This window comes from Apteryx rowi, unplaced genomic scaffold (assembly GCF_003343035.1).
Source record: "Apteryx rowi isolate R43461 unplaced genomic scaffold, aptRow1 scaffold_100, whole genome shotgun sequence".
Taxonomy (NCBI): domain Eukaryota; kingdom Metazoa; phylum Chordata; class Aves; order Apterygiformes; family Apterygidae; genus Apteryx; species Apteryx rowi.
This window is the reverse complement of record NW_020447198.1, coordinates 1,165,994-1,191,568: the sequence shown is the minus strand read 5'-3', so window position 1 is coordinate 1,191,568 and position 25,575 is coordinate 1,165,994. Positions and strand designations below refer to the sequence as shown.

The window sequence follows — 25,575 nt, the reverse complement described above, 5'->3', positions numbered from 1 at the left end:
CGGCGGCGGCCGGGCCTGGGCGGAGAGCGGCGGCTCCTGCGGCCTGCGCGGGCAGTTGCCCCCCGGGCCGGCCGTGGTGCGGGTCTCCCCCCGGGGACCTGGGGCGGCCCTGCCTGCCGGGGCGGCTCGGAGCCCCCGAAACCTGCGGCGGGGCTCGCCGGTAGCGGCGGGGACACGCGATGGGAGGTAAATCTAAACCCGTACTCTCCTGGGCCGGGTCTCCGGAGCACGGGCGTGTTTGAGGCTCATTAAAAGCAGGTAAATGTTTACGTGTATGCTTGCCTAGTGCTTAATGAGGTAAATCACTTCGGTCCCCCCTTTATGCGCTTGTAAGAAGCTGCTCCTCTTTAAATAGGGCTTTTAGTTGAAGGGTAAGGACCGCAATGCCAGTGACAGAAAGTGTGTTCTGCTGCACAGAGCAGGGGGTTTTGAGACAGACGTGTAATCGAGCATATCGTGATTTTGGTCTAGTACTGGGGCAGTTTCATCATCATCATGCAGGATGGAGATGCAAAAAGTCTGTTGGAGAAACACTGGAGACTTACACGGTTATCAATCATTAGATATAAGTCCATATTTAACTCTAATAATGTTTGCAATTAGTGTTGGGGTTTTTTTTCATCTTGGGATCTCTGAATACTTGGAATATACGATATCTTGTGTGTTTTCCTTAAGTGACTACAGCAGGCATTTAAACTTTATTCACTGATTGGTTTAAAATGTTTGTGCTCATGACTTGTACTCAGCATGTCCTCTGATGCCCCAGGAATATATGCAAGTGGTGTGTTTCCACTGTCTGTATTTTGGGGGCTCTGAGCTGGGTCATTCATGAATAATAGCAGGTAATCTGTGTATTTGTGTAATGGCAAGGTCATATCAGTCACAGAATTCTCCCAGAGCAAGCTTTATACATATAGGTAAACATATACAGAGACATAAAAGTTGTTTTTTTTTTTTTATATGAGAAATTACTGAATATAGTATGCTTAGTTCAGTTGTGCAACTGGACCTGGTGCTCTTGTGCGAAACCCTGGGGTTTTGTCTGCCGCAACAGATCCCAGAACTGCAGACTAGATATAGTCAGTAAAGTGCCTGTAAAAAGCATCACAAGATATAATATTGTGTTCTTTAGATTACTTCCTTATTAGATTTGCGAAGTTAAAATTACTTTTTAAATTTCCAAGTCACTGAACTGAATCAGATGTTTGGAATATAATTGTGTTCTTGCCTCTTTTATGTTCAGTCTCACGTGCAGAGATTTTGAGTTATGTTGATGTTAGTTTAGAGATTAGCATGCTCTTTTGCCTASTGGGGCTTTTCAGTAAAACAGTTAGGTATGATGGGAAGCAGTACTCTCTGACTCTCTCTCAAAAAAAACCCAACAACCCCAAAACCAAACTAGTGCTGTTTTATATAGTAGCATTTCTCACCTTGACTGCTTTTCAAACATGTAAAATAAATGTATTTTATAAGGGTTTTCTTTGGATTTATTTGCCAAGATTTCAAATGTGAGGAAGAGGTATACATAGTAAGCCTTTTCCAAATCATGGATAGGAGTTTATGCTGTGTCAGTTGGTTTTAGTATCGGTGATTACAAGAAGAATGTAATTCTGTTTGCTGTTTTTTGCTGAGCAAGGAATGTATCCCATTTCTAGCTTTTCTAGCTTTGATGTGTTGGTGACATCTACAGCTATTTAAGAGGAAGCACAGGAGGTTGAATGAGAGTCCCCATGTGTGAAACACTTAATTTCATGTTAGTTGAAGAAATAGTCTTTTTTTTCCTGCAGTGAATGAAAGTAACTGAATTGGGAGAAATTATTTTGCCTTATTTCATTTACTTGATCAGAGTACATTAGTAGTGGACCTGTTACTGGTTTTCAGATATATAGATTTCAGTATAGTACAGCTTGCTGTGTTAAGATGGCATGTGAAAGGAATATTATGAGGCAGACTGCTAATTTTAAAAAATTTTTTATTTCAGAAACCAAGTGCTGGAAATGTTTGATCATGCATATACCAATTATATGGTAAGTAAAATACTGTTTGTTTAATTTTTTTCAGAATTGTTTGTTATTATTGACATGGGAGGGAAAGCAACCTACAGAACATGCTGAAGGAATAGCAGGGAGGTGGGAGGGGAAAAACAAAGCTAAAATAAATAAGAGCGCCTGTATATTGCTTCCAAGAAGAGCAGTGATAGCTCAGAATTGCCAACAGTAACTCTGTTAATCTGTGCCTGATCTTTCCTCAAACTGGTTTGTGTTGCATTACTGAAGAGGAAAACTGCTCATAATCTAAACATTTTGGTTTGAAATTCCAGACTCTCAAAACTATTGAAAAAGCAAATTCAAATATGTAATATATGTCTCCTGTAGTAAGATAAGTTAGATGCAGTTTGGTAGCTCTTTTACAAACCAATAATAATTGACACGAACAAAAAGGGGGTTTTGATGTCATGTCTACAGTACGTACCCTCTTCTAAGTATGTGACTGTCATATGACAGTGAGGCACATTTGCTATGATTTCTTTTAATGTGGCTTGTGATTTTCTGTGCGAAACAGTTTGTGGTTTCTTTCAGGCGTGGTCGTGTTCTGGAGTCTAATCAACCTTGAAATACGTTAGCTTAGTTTAGATGTATTCCAGAATAAAGAGTTGTTTTACCTAAAGAAGACTGGCTTTCCTCAAGTGACAGTTACTTTCAAGTACACTATCAGCAATACATTTCTGAGGAGAAACTGTAGATGTGAAAAATATGAAATATTTATTCTTACCAAGTTTATGTTAACAGGTTTTCTTGTATGTTCTTTGCAGCTGTTGCAGCAGAAACCTTTTTTCTTTTTTTTTTCCAAGTTGCACAAGCTCCCACATGACAAACTGCTGTCTTTTGAAAATACCTTGCCACATGTCCCAGTTTCTCCTTTATGATTTAACTCTTGAGGCTTAAAAGCTAGTGAAGCATGTGAGTTGCTTATTTATAGTGTGTGAGAGTTATAGAATTAATAGATGGAGAGTCAAGATTATTTTAAAAATTGGTGCAGTTGACTTTTTTTTTTWAAACTTTAACTCTTGCTTTTGACATCTTAACTTGACATCAGGCTTCTTGGTGATGATTTGAAGCTAATTACTTGAGACTTGATTCCTTAGAAATGCTTCGCTTTGTCTGTTTCCCATGGCTATCTGAAGTAAAAACCTGTACGTATTTGGCAAAGTTGGGTAAAAAGTTTCATGCAGGTAGAAAGGATCTGTTCATTGTGGTAAATTAGAAACTTGTTTGGTATCTTGCTACATCTGTAGGAAGAAAATTCTAGATGAAAGGGAAGAATGACTTAAGCTATCCTGGAAACTTAGAAGCCAAAAGGATATTTATTTGCCACGTATGCTCGAACACTAATCAAACAGAGAAATGTGACTTGTTTGTTTAAAGTCAAAGGAAAGATTAGGGTGCACGACTTATTCCAACAGCAAGAAAATTAAGTGTTTTTTACGGTTGCTTTTGAAACAGACAGCTGATTTTCTGTTTCTATTAATACGTATTTTAGACATAAGTAGCTAGAAGACTGAAAATTCGTGTTTGCATGCAAGGGGGAAACTCCCCAGTCTTTTTTTCAGACCTTAGCAGGAATTTTGAGCAGAAAGCTGCTTTTTTCGTTGTTGTTCTTCTTCAGCAACGTTTCTGATAAACAAGAGGGTTTTTTCTTTACAGTCAGAAAGAATATTTGAGCATGTCTTCCACATTAGACTAGGAAGTATTTCTTGGTATACAGCACTAATAGCAATTTTCTTTTTCTTTTTTTCAAATACAATACTGCTATGAATTTACAGTCTTGACCTTAAGAAATATGATTATCCATTCTATCAGAATGTGTAGAAACTCCAGAATATCTATTGAGCTATGTAGTATAATATTCTCCAGAAATATGTTGATTGTAACATTTGTGCTGTATTTTGTATTTAATGTCTTTGTATTCCCTTTGAGGTTACTTGAACTGGAAAAGTTACAAGTTTAGGAAATCACTTGACCCAGTAACCTTCAATGCTCTAGATAGAGACTAARTGAACTTCTATTTTTTTCAAAATGTTTCTAGTTCCTTTATGATATTTTAAGACTAAAAAAGTTAGAAGAGCAAAAAATTAGAAGGAAAGAAGACCAAAAAATTAGTCTTTCTTCTCCAGAATTTTTCGTCACCTTTTCTCCATAATTTAAGCCAGTGATCTTAATTTTGACATTGCTTTTGCCTTGTAGTTCTTTGATCTTTTTTTTCTGAACACTTTTCACAGATATTCAGAAGTATCCAAACTGTATTCAGATGATCTAGATTTTGGCTTTTGTAGTTGAACTTGATGAGAACGAAGAATTGTGCAAAGACCATAATACTTGGCCGGGGGAATGATAGGGAAACAAACCATCACTTTCAAAAGAAATTGCTGTAAGAGCCGTTTATTTATAGAAGAGCATTCCTTCTTTTCCGCTCTATTCCATGTTTGAATATAGAATTTTTTGTACTGTGTGTTTGGAAGGATATTGAATGTGCTTTTTTGCAGATTCAGCTTCTGTAATTAAACTTTTTTATTATGTAGGATGTTAGTTACCATGCTAAATGTAAAATTAGATAGCACCGGTTTCCTGATGGAACCAAAAGAGAGGCACTCCAACCCGGGCCTCTCACCTTGGGCTTCTAACAGAGGCGATTTCTTGTGTGATTGTTGAAGTTGGATATATCTAAGATTTATCTTTCTTAATGTCATTGGCGACTCTTACAGTAAACCTCTCATATTTCACAGTGATGAATTTTTGTATTTGTACATATTTCCTCTGATTTCCCATTTTGGTGGTAGTTTAAAACTAAAAAACTTGCGCTGACTTGGCTGGAAGTAGGAATAGGCATCTTATTTGGTATGCTTGACTTAGGCAGTGGTGATGCTTTTGTTAATTCTGCCCGAGTGAGGAGAAATAAATAATGTTACTATGCAACTAGGCAGCTTGCTTTGCAGCTTGCTTTTCTAGAATTGTGGAAAAGTGACTATGGCTTTTCATTTTAAAAAAAAAGTAGCAATGTCACTCTCCTAAAAACTTTGTCCAAGGCTCAGTCTTCACGGGCTGCTTTTTTTTGGTGTGTGTGTGTGTGTGACTGTGATCCTTTCTTATATATTGCATAGTGATTTACCAATGTTTTATTATTTTACCTTCTAAGACAATTCTCTTATCTGTCACCGACTGTGACTGAGTTACTTAAGTTCTGTTGGAAATGTTTCCAAAGTGACTTTAAAATCTAATTCCCACTCATTTTCTGTGAAGTATCAGCCGCTTGATAATGCCTGTGTTAGTTTTAGGCCTTCAGCTCATCTTTGAGATAATCTCTGCCTAAGAAACATTGTAGGAAATGTTGTGTGTGCCTTGTTGCAGGAATTGCAACTGATTTAATTGGTGATCAAATTAATTGGTGATTTGGGGGGGGAGGCAGACAAGGTGGACCACCCCAGACCGCCCCATCTGGACCATTAGTTGGTCCAGACTTCTTTGGGAGATTGGCGAGAAAGAGGAAGAGAAAAAGGTTTCACGGCTCTGTTTACAGTTTAATCATTGTCAGCTAGTCATGTGTGTTTTTTTTCCTGAAGTATAGGCTTTCTTTTAATGAACTATGAAGATTTAATGAAATGGCTATAACAGTTACTACCTTACTCACCTCCTTGTTCATTTGTTTCCCTACAGGAACATGCGTATCCTGCTGATGAACTCATGCCTTTAACTTGTCGTGGACGAGTACGGGGTCAGGAGCCGAGTCGAGGGGATGTAGATGATGCCTTGGGAAAGTTAGTGTTTGAAACAGTTTCTGTCTCTCATAAACCTCTAGGAATCTTAGCACAATTTGCAGCGCACAGAACTTGTTTTTTTTTACAACTGATATGTGCAGAAACTTATATTTATTGAAATTCTATGGGTTCTATTATTTCAGACCTGGAATTTCTTGCTAAATTTTCTCTTAAGATGGCTTATAATACAAAGTAATGTAATATTTTTTGATCCTTTGGCATGGGTGAGGTGTGGATTTAAGGTACCCTTTTTCTCCATGGTCAGTTGAATGATCAAAGACAAATCTGAATTACTATAAATGTGTTTGCAATTGATTTTTTTTTTTTTTTTTGGTATGAAATGGTGCCTGTCTGTGCATAGTTTGTTTACAGAGCAAATAAAAAGAGCTGTTGCTTCTTTGTATTGATATCGCTGCTTAGTGTCCTTGAGCAGAACAGTGGTAATCAAAACCTAAGTTCTTATCTTAAACTCTATTTCTATTTCACTGTGTGATATTGAGTATGTCATTYTGGTTATTTTTGTTACATAGAAAAGTTCCTGAGTCTAGAGATTCCTATATAATCCTGTCATCTACGTAAAATTGCATGGATTGACCTTGGAGATTTTGGCTTGCTATTGGGAGATGTGACTGATGAGAAAGACATCTCAAGAAATTGTATTTTTAATCCTGGTCCTGCATTCCTTTCAATGACCTTTATTTACATAATAACGATAATGTCATTTGAGTGAGAATATCTTTCTGACCCCTTAGATGCCTTGAGCARTGTATTAGTATTTTCTGCGTATGTGCTTTTTAAATAATAATAATCATTTATCAAATGTCTTATGTGATAGTTTTTCTTATTACTCATCAGTTATGTTCTTTGCAATCACTGTGTAGTTAAAAAAACAAAAAAAATCGCAGCATGAGATGGCTCAGTCATTTCTACTTCAGTCTAGGGCTAGGGAACATATATGCACGTACGCACACCAGCCTTCTCTATAGCTGTGCAATACATAATCTTCCCCAGTTTGTGTGGAAAAAAATTTAGTTAATCTCTCTCATATAATGACACAGAATATCATATCTTACAATTTAAGATGAAAGTGATAGTACATGACCACTTAAGTAGAATTTTAATTATTCTCATGCACAGGCAAATGTTGTCTACGGTGTCTCAAATATGGAGCACTCTTTTAAATTCTTGGCATTTGCTAACCATTCAGTGGTTACAGTAGTGACCGTTTCCAAAATTTTCAATTTTAATAGTATTGCSTATGGATTCTGTAAATTCTCTTCTATGTGTGTCACGGCTTTCTTAACATAAGAGCAATCATATCAGGTTAGGCCGAAGGTCCACGCAGCTTGGTACACTGTCTGCAACAGTGAGCCCTCTAAGAGGCCTGGAGAAGAATATATGAACAGGACCAGCCTTGTTGTGATTCTCCTRTGGCAAACGATATGGCTCCAAGTGCAGCTGAGCACAGGGTGATACCTCTTTAAAAGCCATTGGTGGGTTTTTATTCCACAGATTTTGGTCTAATCACTTTTCGAATCCAGGTAAGCGTTTGGCTTTTCTAAAGCCAAAACTACCTGTGGCAGCGAGTTCCCTGACTTGATGTTTTCTTTTACGGAATAAGTGGTTCTTTATTTTAAGCCTGCCACTTGCTAGTGCTGGGTGGCACTGGGTGAAATTTCCTGTGAGAAAAGGTGAATAGCAGTTTCTCATTCACTTTCTTCATGCCATGTACAATTTTAAAATCTTCGTCTAATGACACTTCAGCTGTCACTTTTGCAGGCTGGAGTGCTGGCATGTTTGCTTGTTCCTAGTACAGAAGCCACTACATGCTGTCAGTCATCCGTATCGCTCATTTTTGTACCTTTTCCCGTTCCATTATATCCCACACAGAAGTTTCATAACAAATAGCAGCATTTTCTTTATCCTTCCACCTGTAATTCCAGCACTGAGTTTGCCTTTTTTCTTTTCTCTCCTAATGTACACCGAGCAGACATTTCTCTTAACTGTGTTGTAGCTGTTGATGAGCTTTCACCTTAGCAAGGAATCATTGAGCATGCATTAGAGTATTTCTTTATCAATTGCAACAAATCACAGCTTTTTTTTAAGTAGATAATTGGAATAATTTCTGATAGTGAATGATTCTTTGATCTTCCTAAATAAACCTTTTTATTATTACATTTAGTAAGTCAATATTTTTCATTAAGAAAGAAAAGGAGTTGAAGAAAAACTTCGAACCATTCTGTTGAGTCTATTTTCAGTAGAATTGCATTTGGTTGGAGGCAAGGAATAAAAACCTAATTTGCTTACAAGAACTTGGAAAGCTTTGCAGTAATTTTTTTTTTTAATCATAACTCATTATAGTCAACTCCTATTTTCTTCACTAGCAAGGGGAAGAGACTTAGTATAAGCAGAGTGTTAATTCTGATATTAAACATGTACTGTATAAAACTAATTTTTTAGTAGCTGGCAATCTGTGAGGATTAATTTCATTTCTTCCATGGTATTGCTTATTGTTAAAAAAAAAATTAATTTGTAAGCATACTTATAGGCTTTTAATAATAAATCTGTTCTAATTTTTATTTGATAGGTTTTCACTGACCTTGATTGATACCTTGGACACTCTTGTGGTAGGTTTAATCTATTGATAAACTTAGCTAAAACAAAGACTTGTTTTCTGCTGTTCCGACTTCTTTTTTTAGCTTTCTATGTTGTTAAGCACTCTATTTTGTATAAAACAATTTAATCTTACTTCACCTTTGATTTCTAGCCATCTGTTAAAAGTGGCTATTGCTTGTAAGAGCTTTCAAGTGCTGCGATGGTGGTGTTTGGAATTCATTGCAAAGAGAATACTAGAACAGTTCCTTGGTAGTTCATTGACATTTTCTTCTCTTGTTTTTCTTGGGCTCTACAACAAAATAAAAAGGTATGTGAGTTTGCCTCCCGTTATAATTTAAAGCAACATGCTGACCAGGCATTTCATAAAGCAGTGTTGTCTTTATGTAGTTTCTTCTTGAAAGAGGAAGGTTGTAAGACTTGCAGGCAAACACCTCTCAATACCTGCAGAACTATTTGTTTTTAAAGTGTACATACAAATGTTTCGAGGATGAATTTGTATGCACTTAAATATATGTTATAAAAAATGTAACCCTGGAAGTGTTTGCCAGGAAATGTTGCCAAGTTTCTCACATTCCGTCTCTTATTAAAGGACTCCTATGGTTAATGAACTGGTTTTTGTTAGATTTTAGTCTCGTTGGCATATTTTGCCATTATAAAATAAAATCTGAAACTAGGACTGATTTTTGGCCATTTGCCATTCCTAGGAAACAAATTAAAAAGTTTTGAAAATCCTAACAGTGCTGCTTTTGGGTATGAATCATATGATGCTCTTTCTCTGATGACTGTTCTCTTATTATAATGTTGCCGTGAGATGACTCCTGACTCATTTGAATCAGGCCCGCAAACGTCGAAAATTTGGAGCCTGCAGCTCCCAAGTCTTTACCAGATGCTCTAATGGATTATTATGATTTATTTTTCTCTTGTCTTAGAGCAGGATTAACATTTGTGGAACTTAAAAGTGCTTGCAATAATGAATTGAATAAGTCACAAAGATTTTTACCGTAAAGGTTCTGTAACTAAGAGAATGTCAGTGGAAAAGCAGACGTGAAGGAAATGACCAAGCTGTGCTTCAGGCAAAGGGAGGAAACTGGTGGGAGGAGGAAGACTGCTCGGACAATCCATCTAACTTAGGACGGGGCTCCTTAGCCTGTGGATTGGAAGCTTTTGTGAAATCAGAGGGGTATCAGAGCAGGCTGGTCTTCGGGCACTCTGCTAGCGTAGATGAAGCCTGCAGCCCGCTGCGTCCCCTTGGGCTGCAGTCAGGGACCGGGAGTAGAAGGGACAAACAAATCCCTGAGCATCCCTGAGCTGTGCGTTCCCAGTGACGTTATTCTTTGTCTACAACACTTACTCTCTCACGTGTATCTCCCAAGAAAAACAGTAATACTGCTGTCTGTTCACAGTATATCAGAGTATGCCCCTGCAGGGTCAATCTGTCAGTCCAAGACATCTTGAATGCTTCCTTTTTAATCCATTGCGCTTGTTATATAATACTTGAGTGTGACTATTAGCTATGTTGGAACCTGAACACCTGCTTTTATTTTTTTCAGGTGTTAAATAAAACCAAAGAGTTTGAAGAGGCTGTAAAAAAAGTAATAAAAGATGTTAATTTAGATAACGACATAGTTGTATCAGTCTTTGAAACCAACATAAGAGTCCTTGGGTAAGTAATTTCTATGATTTCAGAACTATTAAAGATGCGCTTTCTGGCTAATGCCCTTAAGGCATACATTTCTGTGCTATTTCACCTCGTTTAAAAAAGTTGTTCCTTTGGCAGTTAGCATAATTCAACAGCTCCTGTAAGGAAGGCTATAAAATATGAGGCAGAAATGAATCAAGTTGGCCCCCATCTACCCCTGCAGGCATAGCTTTTCTGATTGAAAAGGGAAAAAAAATTGAGTGTGCCAAGGTAGTGGTGGTTTATTTTCCTAATGGAAACAGTGTCAGTTACACTGTTCAACACTTGATTTAATAGATACAGCATTTCCCTTAGGATCCTAGGTTATTTCAGGTTGGAAGGCATCTCTGGAGGTCTGTACTCCAACTACCTGCTCAAAGCAGGATCGGACCAGGTTAATTTTAAGCTATTATGCACAGTTCTAGAGGTGTTAGTTATTCTTAACTAACTATATAGATGAATCAGTGATTCCTCTGTAGTTTAGGACAGAGTCCTAAACAATAAAAATTACTTTCAAAATATTGACAGTGCACTGTGATTATAGTTGGAATCAGATCCGCTCAGCATTTCTGAAAATTAGGCCCATGTGAACATAGCACAGTTACTTATACAGTAGTCTGAATTTTAGAAATTGCTGCACTGCTGATACTTATTGAGATGCGGATATCTTTTTCTTGTGTTTAGAGGTCTCCTAGGTGGGCATTCAGTGGCAATTATGCTGAAAGAAAAAGGTGAATATATGCAGTGGTACAGTGGTGAACTTCTGCACATGGCCAAGGAACTAGGCTACAAGCTTTTACCTGCTTTTAACACCACTAGTGGTCTCCCTTATCCAAGAGTAAGTTCTGTGGTTTCTGCAATTCAAAAATGCTTTTATAAGCAGAACTTTTGTTACTTTGTTTTAATCTTGGTTTCTAAAATCACTTTTATATATTTATTAAGCATACAGAAAATGGAAGGCTGATAAATTACTGTTTTGTGACACATGCTACCTAGTATTTTGAAGTACAATTTTAGGTTCTCTGAATCTCCAGCCTTTCCAGCTCAGACGATTCTAACATACATTGTTTTGGGTAAATAAGACCAGCAGGTATCTTGTCTAGTCTCTCTCTACTGATATCTTGCTCCTCACTGCTCTATGCTACCAAGTATCTCAGAAGAGTAGCTTCTGTTATGATACATATCTCTTGCTAAGTCTGTGAAAGATCAGCTCACGAGCATGTGCTTGCTAATTTAGCACAGAACAGATTAATCTTCATGGTCTGCATCCAAACATTTAAACAGGCAAAGGTAACTGTAGAACTGTAATTTAAAAGTATTCACTTAATGTAAAACAGTTCATTAAAGTCAAACAAAGCATGGTACATTTCACTCCTGGAATGATGGAAAAATATTGCCTGTGTATATGGTCCATTGACTTTTTGTGAGATTTAGCTTTTTTTGGAAACTTCCCCACAAATTAAATGTAGGCTCAGTAAATCAGCATTTTTCTAGTGAAAATGTTTAATTCAAAGTGTTCTAGGTTGTGCCTGGTCCAAAAGCAGGTCCATGTAGCAGGTATTCTCTGGAGCCAGGAATACTAAGATATTTATAAAGCTTAATTTTGATGAGTACTTGTCAGGTTCTGAGATGTTCTGACTTGCTGGTAAATAAATTGCTAGAACTTGATTTTCAGCGAGATGTTCTTTTATTTAAATGTCTAACGAACCAGGTAACTGGCTTTTAGGCCAGTCCTAGTTTTGGGAGATAGAGCTTCTTCTGGATAATTTTATATACATGTTTGAGTTGACAGTATGGTGGTAAAGCAAGTTTGATGGGAGAGGAGCAGTCCTTTTTCTTGCCTTTAGGAAAAGTGTGGATTATCTGGTTGCTGTACAGATCTGTCAGGGGAATGTGACTTGCAGCTAGTAGAAGTAATGATAATAATCTCTACTTTTCTCTAGGTAAACTTGAAATTTGGTGTAAGACATCCGGAAGCACGAACAGGAACAGAAACGGATACCTGCACAGCTTGTGCAGGTACCTTGATCCTTGAGTTTGCAGCTTTAAGCCGATTCACAGGAACATCTATATTTGAGGTTTGCTTTCCATGATCTCTTATTTGTTGGGATTAGGTATGCATTAATTTCCTGTTACGTTTCTGTAATTTTGGAAAAATAATTTTGGGTTCGTCAAATGGATGCATATTTTAGCTGTTCCACACAAAAAGTTTGTGTGCTCAGATGTATTGTGATAATGTTTTTTTTCTAGAAGTGCTGTTTAACTTTTATTTTAAAACTTCCAGGAAGTAATATTTTTTAAATATTTATAGTAATACAGAAGTAAACAAGTTTAATGTTGTGAAGACTCCAGTTAAAGGATAATACCTAATATATAATAAAATATTATATATAAATAAAATATAACAATTATAACTACTTTCTTTTTGTAAAGAAATAAAATCATAAAGCTATCAGTGTCATGGCTTTGTACTGTTCATTAAAGAGGAGATTTTCAGCAGAGCCTCAATTAGCAGTCCCATTGAATTTGTGCCATACCTACCCAAGGGTATATTGTCACCAGAAAGCTAAATGAAAATGTTTGCAGATACAGTTTCTTTGGTAAATGATTAAAAAAAAAAAAAAAAGCTCTTTTTCAGATTAGAACTTTTTTGCAAGCAATCAACCCAGTGTTTCATTTCATTCCATAGTACGCAGTGGAAGCACAGCTAGGCCAGTGTTGAGTGTTGGCAGAACTCGGCCCCTAAGGTCCAGTGCGTGTGGTTGGCAATCTAGAGCCATTTTTGCTGTGTTACCCTCAACTTACTCTTCCCTTTCTGTATATATAAAGAACGTATATAATTTATGTGCTAACGGACAAGGGTTGCTGGTCCACCTTGAAATGTCTGAAAAGCCGTAGTGATTTTGATTCTAAGGCTTTTATGTTTCTTGAAATATTTTTATTTTTGAATTGCTCTTTAATTAGGTTACAATATCCTTTCTGTATACACAACTTCCCAGATTAGGAAGCCTGGGCAGAGGGGTTTTAGTGACTTGCCTAAGATCATACAGTGTATTGGCAAACAGTTGTGTAAAAGAGCACCATTCCTTCTAATTAGCAACAGAATGACTAAATAAGTGTGGACTGAAAGTTCTGCTGTTCAAGCGTATGTAACATAATACTCAGTTATAATTCTTCCTTAGATATGAAACATATTATTTCATAGCATCTTAATTTCAATACACAAAAGAATAAAAATCTTTTGTATCAGTGCCTTTTCTTAATTCCTTTGTTTTTCTATAGTTTCATTTAATGAATTTTTTGTTTCTGTTGCAGGAATATGCACGGAAAGCGCTTGATTTTATTTGGGAAAAGAGACAACGCAGTAGCAATTTAGTGGGCGTTACTATTAATATTCACACTGGAGATTGGGTCCGCAAAGGTGCGTGGTGTTCTAACTCCAGGATTTGTGACCACAGGTGGTTTGAGGGGAAAAAAAGTTCCTGAGAGTGTTTTCTTTTTTCTTTTTTTTTCCAAATTTTTTCCCCTCTGCATTTATCTAGTCTATTTAAAAATGTTGATGAGACAGGCAAGTGGACATGCATACTTGAGATCTGAAGAAACTTCCACAGAAAGGCCTAGCTTTCCTCTGAAAGAGTGTTTTGGCTGAGAAATTAGTTTCTTTCATTGCAAAGAAAGTATTCTCTGATTCACTTAATACTGAGAGGAATGCCTTGGGATAAATTTTCAGAGACTCTTCTATAAATACCTAGTAAAAATATAAATAATAAAAATAAGACTTCAGTTGTATATGCCAGCCAGTAGAAGCATTGTGTCATGTGAGAGAAGTGAAACAACTGGCTTAAATGCGTGTCTGTTCGTATTATTATGTGCATTAATATTGCACTACCTTTAGTGTTGACATTGAGTATTATGTGTCCTTATCCACCTGTGCCATAATTCTAGTGACAGGAGGCTTTTCCTTTCGTTTTAAAATCAAAATGAAACCATGTGAAAATATCTACAGAGCTACTCAAAGTAAAACCACCTTTTCATCTTCTGCTATTTCTAGATAGTGGAGTTGGAGCAGGAATAGATTCCTATTATGAATATTTATTAAAAGCCTATGTCTTGCTGGGAGATGACAGTTTCCTGGAAAGATTTAACACGGTAAGTTAACTCCTTGCTCAGGTTTGTTCCTCATTTAAGACTAATTATGTTGCCAGTCAGCTGTTAGCCCATGAAGCCTGTGAAGAACCCTTTAGCAGAATTTCTGCGACTTCTGATTCAATACAGATTTTTGCTGATCTTGAGTGAACTGTCACCTGATCAGGTATTTTAACCCCATCCAACAAAGGTTGGAATCTTCTTGTGGATGTTTTTCTGTGTTTCCAGTACAGGAGATGCTGTATTTGAAGATCACTTTGGAGAGTGAAACACTACAAATGTTTCTGTAAAATAACATAAGGACTTCTTGTTACAAACGGTGGTATAACTTCTTACTGTCCTAGAGTAACAAAGATGATCTGAAAATCAAAACCTGGATCTTGCATTGCACTGCATATCCATAATTTTGGGACCACTAAGTCCCATATATATTTAAGTATACTTTCAAACTGGAAAACACATGTAATAGATTACTAAATTCATAAGATTACAAAGTAACTTTCTTGGCATCGTTATTCTTTCATAAAATATTACAAAATGGCAGTATTCAATAAAAACACTTTATCTCATAAGCAGTATTAAAATTTGAATATATCAGTAGTTAAAAGCCTGTCACAACACCTTAAGTGGAAATGTTTATTTCATATTCCTAACCTCCTACAGCCACTGCTATAATTGTATTTAGCCTTAATTGTGTCTGTTAAGTGTGCTCATGTGCTTATGACTTACATTCTGGGCTTCAGAAAACAAGACAGACAGCTGTCTTGGGGAGAATAGGATTGGAAGTTGGAAAATTGAAGTAAGTGAGCTAATGGGTTTTAAAGTTCTTCTGAGCAATCAAGTCCAGCTGCTTTGTGTTTATACCTCCTTTTTCCTTTCTCCTCCTGAGATGTATTTGCTTTAGAATTCTCTAGTTTGGAGAAGGCAATTTCAGCTTTGTTTATTGTGTACTTTAAGATTCAGTCCAAAAAAAAAAAAGACCCTTAATTGTGATAGTTACTCATTTATCATGTGGCTGCTGGCTGTACTTTTTTGTGTGTGTTTTACTTGTGTGTTAGAGAAGGTGAAGTGTATTGTGTATGTAATACTGTGGGGCTTTGCAGTATTGATTAAGTACAACTTACCTTTTGATTTGCAAAACTAGAAGGTGTACCAAATGCAATCATGGTTTGGAGTTTAATGCTTGTTCTTATTTTGAAATAGAATGGCAGAAGCCTGTAATTTAACTTTTTTTTTCTCTCTTTTGAAACATATTGATAACATAAGCTTATGTCTTTTTGGATGTTTGTCAGCACTACGATGCCATAATGAGATACATTAGCCAGCCACCTCTTCTTCTTGACGTTCATATTCACAAACCTATGCTAAATGCTCGGACCTGGATGGATTCTTTGCTAGCTTTCTTCCCAGGGTTGCAGGTGGGTCTTAAAATCTGTGTGCAGATGAAATTTAATGACAAGTAAACAAACAAAAAAATCTGTCAGTAATATAACTGACAAGTCAGTCTTAGTAATTTGACTTTCAAAAATGCCGAACAAGGGATTGTATGCTCGATCCTTCTGTCACTTCTATGCTATGATGTGACGTGCTTCTGACTGTGTTAAGTACCAAGCATGGTCCTTATGGTTTGCTTTCTTCACTCCTAGTCATGAAAATGCTCGACTCAAGTCCCTTTTTAGTAGTCTAATGACAATGTTTTCTAATTTATGCGTCAGTAACATCTTTCAGACAAATTAAATCGCGTTCTCCCCCCCCACCCCCCCCATCCAGGTTCTCTGTAAATGATGGAGATCCTTTTTTCTACTTAGGCTATGGTCTTAATGAACTCACTGATTTTGCTGGAATAACTATGGCTTGTATTCCTTATAAGGAATATCTGTGGCTTACGCTGAAAGGGAGGGGTAACATATACAGTGTGTGTCTGCCGGAAATGTAGAAATTGGTATGTGACTTACATGGACACGATAAGCGTGCCTAACTTCGCATATTGCTCCTGTGGGTGGTGAATTTGTGTTAATTTTATTCTTGTATTTTAGGTGTTGAAGGGTGATATTAGACCTGCTATAGAAACTCATGAGATGCTGTATCAGGTTATAAAAAAGCATAACTTTCTTCCTGAGGTACGTAAGTCCTTTTTGTGTCATTAAAAACAAAGGTTYGTTTCCACAGTTTTCTTCAGCAGTTTACAGTCCTGCATGTATGACAACTGTGCTTTGGAGAGAGAATATTTTTCCTTCAGTTATGCTGTAATTAGCAGGCTAGTGGGAGCTGTTGCTATAATAATTGCTTAGACTTTATATTTCAGCCTTTCAAAATTGACCTTGAATCATTTCAGTATGCAAGTTGATGTAAGCACTCTTACCTGTAGCTGCTTAGTAACATAACTGTGATCTTATTAACACAAGGAAGGAAACTAAATGCTGAATTTATCTGAGAGAATGTTCTGATTTTGCATAATGTCCTTGAGAGTAGGTACAAGGAATGATCTGTAGGTATTACAAGTGCAGGCTTTGTTTGAGCGAGTTAATTGTGCACACAAAAGCCTGCTGCAGTGTGTCTTTATCCTGTGATAATCTAGAATAAATGAGAACTTCCAGCTCCGGTCGTAACTTTGGCTTTCCTCTGGTGTAAGCTAATATCTGGTAGAGAATATTTTAATTAACACCACATTCACTTAATGTTGAGACCAGAAAATGATCTCTAGTCACTGAAATGATTTTTTTGGAGTACTTTTAAAATGATATGATTTGGCTCCATAGTTTTTGATTTTTTTTTCAGTGCTTTGTACTTTCAAAGTAGAATTTGAAAGATAAGTTAGTTGTATCTAAGCCAACATGCCATCCCCTTTAGTAAAGACTTGGTTTAAACTCTAATATGAACTCGTAGTGAGTGAAAGCCATCACAGAAATTAGCTTTTGCCAGTGCTTTTTTTAATGGGAGCAAAATATTAAGAGTGAACATATAGCCTAGGAAGTTCTGAAATAACTGACCTCTGGTATTCCACTCTCTGCCAGCTCCGGGGGCACAGATCCTCATCTGGCACCCCCCGAAGCCCTGCCGAACTCCGCTGGCTGAACGCTCCTCGAAAGGTTGTTGGTGCAGGAGTTCAGGCACCGTCACAGTTTAAATTTCACTTCTGCTAAATAGGCTAGGGCACCATTTTAGGTCAAATGTATTAGCTAGGCATAGGTTCTCCGTTTCTGTAGCCTCTTGAGATCAGTGTTGAGTCCTCAGTCCTCCACTGGAACTCCAAACTTCAGCTGTGGAGTACTTCAGCTCTTGTAAAACAACTAATTTGGGAATCAAAATCAATCTGTGTGGATTTTATTCTAGCACTTATTTTTGTCTGTTCTTTTTCCCCCCTCAGGCTTTCACGACAGATTTTAGAGTTCACTGGGCTCAGCATCCTTTAAGGCCTGAATTTGCGGAAAGCACTTATTTCTTGTATAAAGTAAGATCATTTTCTTATCGCTGGCTTTTGGTCATCTTGTCTAATGTCTACAATCTTATTGGTGTTTTATTTCAATATAGAATGAGTAGCATATCTGAGTTTATTTTATCTACCAGAGCCAGTTCTGTATAAAATAAGATGAAAGTATCAAATTGTTCTGGGAATTTTGTTTTATATGTCTAGAATTAAAAAGAAAATCATTAGGTGACAACAGCCCATATTCTTAAAGGTATTTAGGTGTTACTGCTCTTGCTCTCAGTAGAGACAAGAGCCAAAGCCACTTGTACCTTGTGGAGTAGAGCATGGTAGCACCCAAATGTCTTAGGCTTCTTTTAAGTATTTCTATGTGTTTATCTGCATATGTGTAAAAGGGTAGTACAGTTGCATCTCGGAGATCTTTTATGTCTATTAGTAGTCTTGATAAACTAGATCTTACTGGTGTCTGAGAAGGCAGGAAACCAGAACATATAAAATAAGTAGGTGGAAAAAGTAGAAGCTGCTAATTGTGCAGTAAGTCTAAGTTCACCTGTGTGTTTTTTGTGTGTGCATGTGTGGGGTTTTTTTGTTTTTTTTGTTTTGTTTTTTTTTAATAGGCTACTGGGGACCCTTACTATCTAGAAGTAGGAAAAACTCTCATTGAAAACTTAAACAAGTATGCAAGAGTACCTTGTGGGTTTGCTGCAATGAAGGATGTTCGTACTGGAAGTCATGAAGACAGGTAAGAGTTTTTGTGGTGTGTGGGTTTTTTTTTTTTTTTTAACAGATTATAGAAAACAATCTGACCCTGTTTGTTTGTATGATGGAATTAACTGAYTTCTGAGCAGCTTTCTGCCTTCAGTCTGCCCAAGTCTGAAATTATCCATGTTTACTTGTCATAGTCTGTAAACTATTGAAATGATTTCCTACATTCTATTAAACACGAATATTTTCAGGGTTTAATAACCTTTCATCTTAAGCCCCCCTTTCATTAGTCTCAGAGCATTAGATGAATTACTTTCAAAGAAAATACACTTGAAACCTAGAAGTTCGTAAAGAGGTTTATCTGGGGTTGCTGTAATGCCATTTTGAACTGATCTTGAATCATTTCCCTCCCTCTTTCCATTTGGAAGAAACACTGATGGAATTAAGTTCAACAACAATATCATGAACATTTCAGAGGTGGAGCAATATGTGTATTTATTTTACTGGCATTTTAGAAAATATGGGTATATATATWTTTTTTTTCCTCTCTTTCTCTGTAGAATGGATTCTTTCTTTCTGGCTGAGATGTTCAAGTATCTTTACCTGCTCTTTGCTGATAAGGAGGACATGATTTTTGACATAGAAGATTATATCTTCACTACAGAAGCTCATCTATTACCACTTTGGCTTTCCACTACAAACCAAACCATATCTAAAAAAAATACAGTAAGTAAGAGCTCAAAACTTAAATCGTTTTTTAATGCTGCATTAAGGCAGTTTCCTTTTATTACAAGAAATGGAAAAAAAATCAGGAAAAATGGTGGTTTGAAGTATATCAGTTTTGACATTTTATTTAATAAGAACTATTTTATCATAATAATAGTTGCAGTCACATGAATATGAGTAATATTTCCATGATGGAATTTAGCACCACTGAGTCTCGTGAAAAATGCTGTGGAATATGAGTAGTATTTAAAAAGGGACACATTCCCTGTCTCTCTTCGTATAAATCTGAAAATAACACGGTGCAATTTTCTTATCTTCACGTTTATTTTCTCTTAATTTGTTTCTCAAACATATACAATGACACTGCAATGTTTTTGCTGTTTATTTTACTACATTGACCCTCTGCAAATTTGCAACAGTATTTTGAGGCTAATGCAAAGTTAATATTGTAGGATGCTTGTCTGTTACAGCTTTGGAATATTTCATTGCCTCAGTCCATTTAATGAGCTTTTTATTTTATAAATGTAAGAACACCAATGGATTTACAAATAACTTAATCTTCTTAAATACCCTGTGGTAGTACAAGTGTGCTGTGAAATATTGTAGTGTTTACAATATGTAATTGTCTCCTTGGTTTAAGATGCCATAGTGAATCTACCTCTGCTGACAAGCAAGGTAAGTGAATGAGAAAGTGAATAGAGAGGTGTCCATGCCCTCAGGGCCGTAAATTCTTTATTTTGCCTTGTTTTGACCCTTCACTATCTGTCCTCTCTGAAATAATTTCTGGATCAAGAGAGAATACTCCTGTTTTATATCAAACTCTGTGCATTTTGAAGAAATCTTAAAGCTGAGTAGAGCGCGCTGTGTTTTATGGAATCTAACATTAGAAAGAAAGAACTTCTTGCTCTTAACATCTATCACTGGTAATATATTTAACATGTCATAGAGTTGATTTTTAGTGTTCCCAGATGGTGCAGATCCCGCACACTCTCTCTCTCCAAAATGTTCTTTCCTTGAACATTTAACATCTCTTCTTAAGTTTTAGAAACAGAGACTATGAAGAAAAGGCAGGATGAATTTAAGAGGGATTGCACTTTCAGTATAACTTTTTTGCTGTTTTTTTTGTTTGGTGTGACCAGCATTTTCCAGGAAGTTATCTGAAGGGTCAAAAAGAGCGACTCTGTAACTTTTATTCCCAACATGAGAATGTGATACCTGTAGCTGAGACGGACAGGATTCCCTCAGTAGTGGGAACAAAGTGCTGGCCTAATGTATGTAGTTTTCTTGAGAATAGCAAGTGTTCAGTAAAAGGTCTAAAAAGAGAACAGAGTAACTTAATGAATGCAGTTTTGCTGAAGCTTTTTGTTAAGTCTAAGCTATGTGATTAACTCAAAAGTAAGAAAGATCCCATTTAAAGTGGTGTCAACAAAATGTGTGAAATAGCTAAAAGACCAATGCATTATTTTTTAATTGAAATTTATCTACTGGAAGAAAATCGGTAGGAAAAATGGAACGTGTTGTGGGTGGCTAAATTTTTTTTAATATAAACACAGTACTAGTAATCTGAAGTATAGAAATAGTTGGAAGTAGCAACCCAACATCCTGTTTGTATTTATTCTCATAAACAAAAAAGGTCATTTATTACTATGCTGAAGTTCGCAATACTGTAGACCTTCTTTCTCAAGTGAGACTACTGTTTGTTGTGCTAAGAGCATAGGTACTTAAAAGTATTTATTCCAACAAACCAATAATAGCCTTTTAAGTCTTGTGTTTTAGGGAGCCTTTAAATATTTGGTTTCAATTTGTTAATACATTGTAAGGAGGGGTTTTTCTCAGTAAATAAATATGACCTTAATTTTTACAGGTGGGAAAACTAAATGGCCAGAGTTATCGGATAAGTCACTTGCAGAACTAAAAACACTGTTGCAAGTTTTCCATTGTGCACATATTCCACGTGATTTCACATGTTACAAACCAGTGATTTGTGCAAATGTTAATTCCTAAGCTGTCATCTTTTCTGAGAATAGGTGTTGTTAGAATTATATATAGRTTCAACATTGCAATACACAGATTTGCGAGACTGTAAGGCTCCCGAGAGGAGAATCTTTTTTTCTTATGAAAAACTTAGGTACAAGAAGCTACTGATTTTCCATCTGTAATACTTCATAACTACATACTTATTTTTATGGTGTCTGAGTGTTGGGTTATCTTATGAATAAAGTTGATCTCCTAGAACATTACTTAGAAAATGTYCTTGCTCAAGGAAAGGGGTGACATTCTTAGTAATGCGGAGGAAGAATGACTGAAGGCCTGGAGCTGGTTCAGTCAACCTCCTGGCAGTATCAAATGAAATCATAACTACTTTTTCCAGCCGTCTGGCACATAAGAGGACGGGGATACTAGCTGTTTGTCAGGAGAGGACTTGAGATACAAATCCTGCAACTGCAGTATCTAGACATTTTTTTGCAAAAACAGTTAAACCTCTACTAGCAAAGAATGTAAGTTATAAATGAGAATGGGTGTTGTATTTATCTCTAGAAAGGGGTGGTAGCGCATTGGTTACTGTTTAGCATTGCAAGGTGAGGCATAAAAAAAAAAAAAATTACATACTCTTCATGCTTGGAAACTGTGTGGTTGTGCATTTGTCTTCAGCTGCTGCATGTCCTGTGTACACTGATGACTTGAGGATAGGTCTGTTTGATTTTCTTACTGTAAAAATGCAACCTGTATTTTTAGTAAGTGATCTTTATCTTTCATTTCAGACTACAGAATACACAGAGCTGGATGACAGCAACTTCGACTGGACCTGTCCGAACACCCAGATTCTTTTCCCAAATGACCCTATGTTTGCTCAGAGTATTCGTGAACCTTTGAAAAATGTGGTGGATAAAAGTTGTCCCCGGGGTATTTCCAGAGCGTAAGATGAATATTTGCTGTCTTTTGTTAGTGTAGGAGTGACTGGAATTCTCTGTTATGTATGGGAAGAGAAACACTTAAATGTATTGGAGTTGTGTAGGCTCACTCTGAGTTTGTAGTCCTTTTGGAATGGATAGCCGAACTATGGGAAAATCAGTTATGTTCTGCCTGGCATCATCAGCAAAACTCAGTTTCCATCAGGAATTGGTGAATCTTTCRAAGCAAAAGGATCTTAATAAGAGTCATGTGGCCCAAGGGGAAATTGTAGCACAGCTATTAGGAGAAAAATGTCTTTTGATTTCTAATCTTTAATTTCTGTAGTCTCTTGAACAGTTCTGCAACTCCTTTTCTGTATTAAGTAAATAATGCCATAGATAATATTACGTATTTTGAAGAGTTCAGGGCAGTCTGTTAAAGTTGAGGAAGTTTATCCTTCTGACTGCCCCTTCGATATTTATACTTCACAAGTAAAACTGAGCAGCAGTTCTATTAGGAAAACTGTTTTTAATCATTCTTGCTATAATGCAGACTATTTAGAAATGAGAAATAACATATGGTAATTTCATTTTTAGCAACACTGCCTGTGCTCTTTTGTACTACAAAATAATGGAGAATGCCAGCAATTTTTTCAAAAGATAGTTTGGCTGAGAAGTTGCATTTTAGTGAAGTTTGTACTCAGCTTTATTCCAAAGAATTCCTRTCTTGTGATGAGAGGAATAACTTGTGAAAGTGTGTGCAAGGTCTCAAGAATAATYTGTTCTTAAAGCTTTGATCTCTAATATCTTTTGGCAGAGAAGAGAGTTTGGGAAGTGGACCAAAACCACCRCTGAGAGCCAGAGACTTCATGGCCAGTAATCCTGAGCATTTGGAGATATTGAAGAAGATGGGAGTCAGTTTGATTCATCTCAAAGATGGAAGAGTGCAATTAGTRCAGCACGCGGTGCAAGTAAGACCCAACAGTAACTTTTTTTTGAAAATTYTTAGTAAAATCCTACCACTTATGATTTTTGACACTTTTAGAGGTTCAGGAGAGGCAGCCAGACTGTGGAGAGGCATGTGAGCTTGATATGTGACTATACTTAATAGGATGATGCTTGTTAAATTTTTTGTCCTTGCAGCACTTTTTATCAAACCTCCATTAAATTAGGTGGAGGCCGTCCACAAGATAGAATTCTGGTTGTCTGCTGACTCCCTTAGCTATTGCTACATATACATTTGCAGTTGATTCATACCTGGAAAGTTTTCTCTACTATTTACTTTAAATTTAAAGAGTGGGGTTTTTTTAAGCCTAAAGTTTGCGTGACATGTTTGAGTTAGTGTTATTTTTCCGTAGCACCCTAATGACAGTTTGGTCAATAAAAAAGAACATTATGGTAACTGCATGTGTTCTCTGAATATCTGCAAATTGATATTTAGCTACTGAGTTAGGCTGTGGAGGATAGTTTGCTTGTAGAYTGAAAATTGATATTTAGAAATTAAAAGTTAGTTCACTTCCAAATGTGCCCCCCAAAATATTAAGTACTAAATATTTCATAATATTCTCTATATCTAGTATTTTGTAAATCCATCAGCTTTGAAAGATTTAAAGTTGGTTAAATCAATACTAACTTTTTTAGGTACAGTATGGGGGATGGAAACCAGAGGTTTACCTTAGTGAAACACCATTCCTTTCATAAAAGAATTTCAAAATAGTGTAATTAACAGCATCCTTTCCGAAAATAATAGTTTTCAGTTTGAGGTATTCCCACTTGTTTAGGAAATAGATTGATCTGTCTAGCTATATTTTACCCTGCAGTGTGGGGAAGACATTAAAAAAGTTAAATATTCCTTTTCAGCAGTCTTCTCTTTTATCTGAGATGATGAATGAATGCCAGTGAGCCTCCACTCTGTATTTTAAAATCTTTGTAGCATCAAATGTTTGCCAATAGTAGTGTTTTGTTAGAAAACTGATATAGAAACAGAGTATTATTCTGAATCACTGAAGTACCAATTCATGCAGTGTAAACAGCAGTCAAAGCAATCACAACTTCAGGGCTCTTTTTTATTCTATTTATTTTTTCCTTTCAAGTTCGTCAACACTTAAGAGGAAACTGTTTTCTTGTTTTTTATGTGTGGTTTTTTTTTTTTTTTTCCTCCTCCTTAAAACTACTTAGGCAGCAAGTTCACTTGATGCTGAAGATGGCTTACGGTTCATGCAGGAAATGATTGAACTATCCAGTCAGCAACAGAAAGAGCAACAGCTACCTCCTCGCGCTGTTCAAATCGTTTCCCATCCGTTCTTCGGCAGGGTGGTCTTGACTGCTGGGCCAGCGCAATTTGGAATGGACTTGTCCAAACACAAAGCCGGGGTATGCAAGATGTCCATGTGATCTGTTCCAAGCTTTCTGTTGCTTTTTCTTTCATGAACCTGAATTTTGTAGTGTTGATGCTGTTTCAGGTTGGTCAGCTAGAGGTTAGTTTAATTACAGTAGTTAAAATGAGAGGATGCAGCAATGACAGAAGATAGTCTTTTAGGCGAGTGGCTTATCAGTCCGTAGCCTGTGCTCTGCTGCTCAGTTAATCAGTCATGATGTAAGATTTAATATAGTGTGACTATAGTACTATGTATATAATACATATTGAAACAAATTTGTCRTGTGTACATCTTAAGAGATGTTCACTTAAGGGAAGGTTTTCCTACTATATCATCCATGAATTTGCAGAAGCCTTTTTAAAGTTAGCTCTTTTAAATTTAGGCCGTTCTTACGCAAACTGTCATAAAGGGCTGCATCTAGATGGAAGAAGAAAATACYGCACAGGCAACAGTTCCTATTGGAGGCAGTAGGTACAGTCAAAATACAAGGATGAAAGAATTAAGTTTTCACATAGTCTGTCTTTGCTTTCATAGAATTAAAGCTCAGGCTCCAGGGTAGAGGCTCTCCAAAGTGACAAAATACACTAAATGCTTTGGGTTAACTGAAGAAACTAAAAGACTTAGGAAACTTTTGCAAGCTTGAGCCTAGCGTTCTAATTCAATTTTTTTTTCCCCCCAAACAGACAAGAGGATTTGTTGCAACCATTAAGCCATATAACGGCTGCTCAGAGATCACTAATCCTGAAGCAGTGAAAGAGAAAATTGCTCTGATGCAAAGAGGCCAGTGTATGTTTGCTGAAAAGGCACGAAACATTCAAAAAGCTGGAGCAATAGGAGGCATTGTTATTGGTAAATAAAACTTAAGTTCTTGTGTAAAYGTGACCTATATTTTTTAGATTTGGAGATACTGGAAAGCTGACAAGAAACTRTTAAATCTTCTGAGGTGTCAGTACTCCAGCACAGAAGTTGTGATCTCAGAAGATGAAGAAATGTTTTATGTCCAGTTTCTGTGCAAGAAACACAGCCAAACGAATTGAGATGAGCGATTGTCTTTGCAGATTAGAAGTTACTCTTTTAACTATCTGCTTAGTATCTATCTTTTAACTATGTTAGTTATCTGCTAACTATTGAGGAAGTCTTAATATACAAAGTATATGTTAAAGAAAAGAAGTACACATGCTCTCTCTCTTTTTTTT

At 36.6% G+C, this 25,575-nt stretch overlaps 1 protein-coding gene across 4 annotated transcripts in view; it reads left to right on the top strand.

Moving 5' to 3' along the window:
• The first annotated feature begins 59 nt into the window (after positions 1-59).
• The window catches only part of EDEM3 (ER degradation enhancing alpha-mannosidase like protein 3), a 31,216-nt gene continuing 5,700 nt past the window's right edge, over positions 60-25,575 (top strand). The window contains exons 1-18 of one of the 4 annotated variants that reach the window (XM_026062748.1): positions 60-258; positions 1,982-2,027; positions 5,712-5,812; positions 8,400-8,439; positions 9,979-10,091; positions 10,791-10,944; positions 12,050-12,184; positions 13,422-13,527; positions 14,158-14,255; positions 15,545-15,670; positions 16,289-16,372; positions 17,620-17,703; positions 18,297-18,421; positions 18,945-19,110; positions 21,873-22,027; positions 22,819-22,972; positions 24,180-24,374; positions 25,063-25,228. In XM_026062748.1, the coding sequence (XP_025918533.1) occupies positions 1,998-2,027; positions 5,712-5,812; positions 8,400-8,439; positions 9,979-10,091; positions 10,791-10,944; positions 12,050-12,184; positions 13,422-13,527; positions 14,158-14,255; positions 15,545-15,670; positions 16,289-16,372; positions 17,620-17,703; positions 18,297-18,421; positions 18,945-19,110; positions 21,873-22,027; positions 22,819-22,972; positions 24,180-24,374; positions 25,063-25,228 (2,032 nt within the window). In that variant the 5' untranslated portion in view covers positions 60-258; positions 1,982-1,997. Of the gene's footprint in view, positions 259-1,981; positions 2,028-2,851; positions 2,961-4,330; positions 4,429-5,711; positions 5,813-8,399; positions 8,440-8,579; positions 8,736-9,978; positions 10,092-10,790; positions 10,945-12,049; positions 12,185-13,421; positions 13,528-14,157; positions 14,256-15,544; positions 15,671-16,288; positions 16,373-17,619; positions 17,704-18,296; positions 18,422-18,944; positions 19,111-21,872; positions 22,028-22,818; positions 22,973-24,179; positions 24,375-25,062; positions 25,229-25,575 lie in introns of those variants that run through there. The other 3 variants (XM_026062755.1, XM_026062762.1, XM_026062772.1) reach the window with 3 other exon arrangements.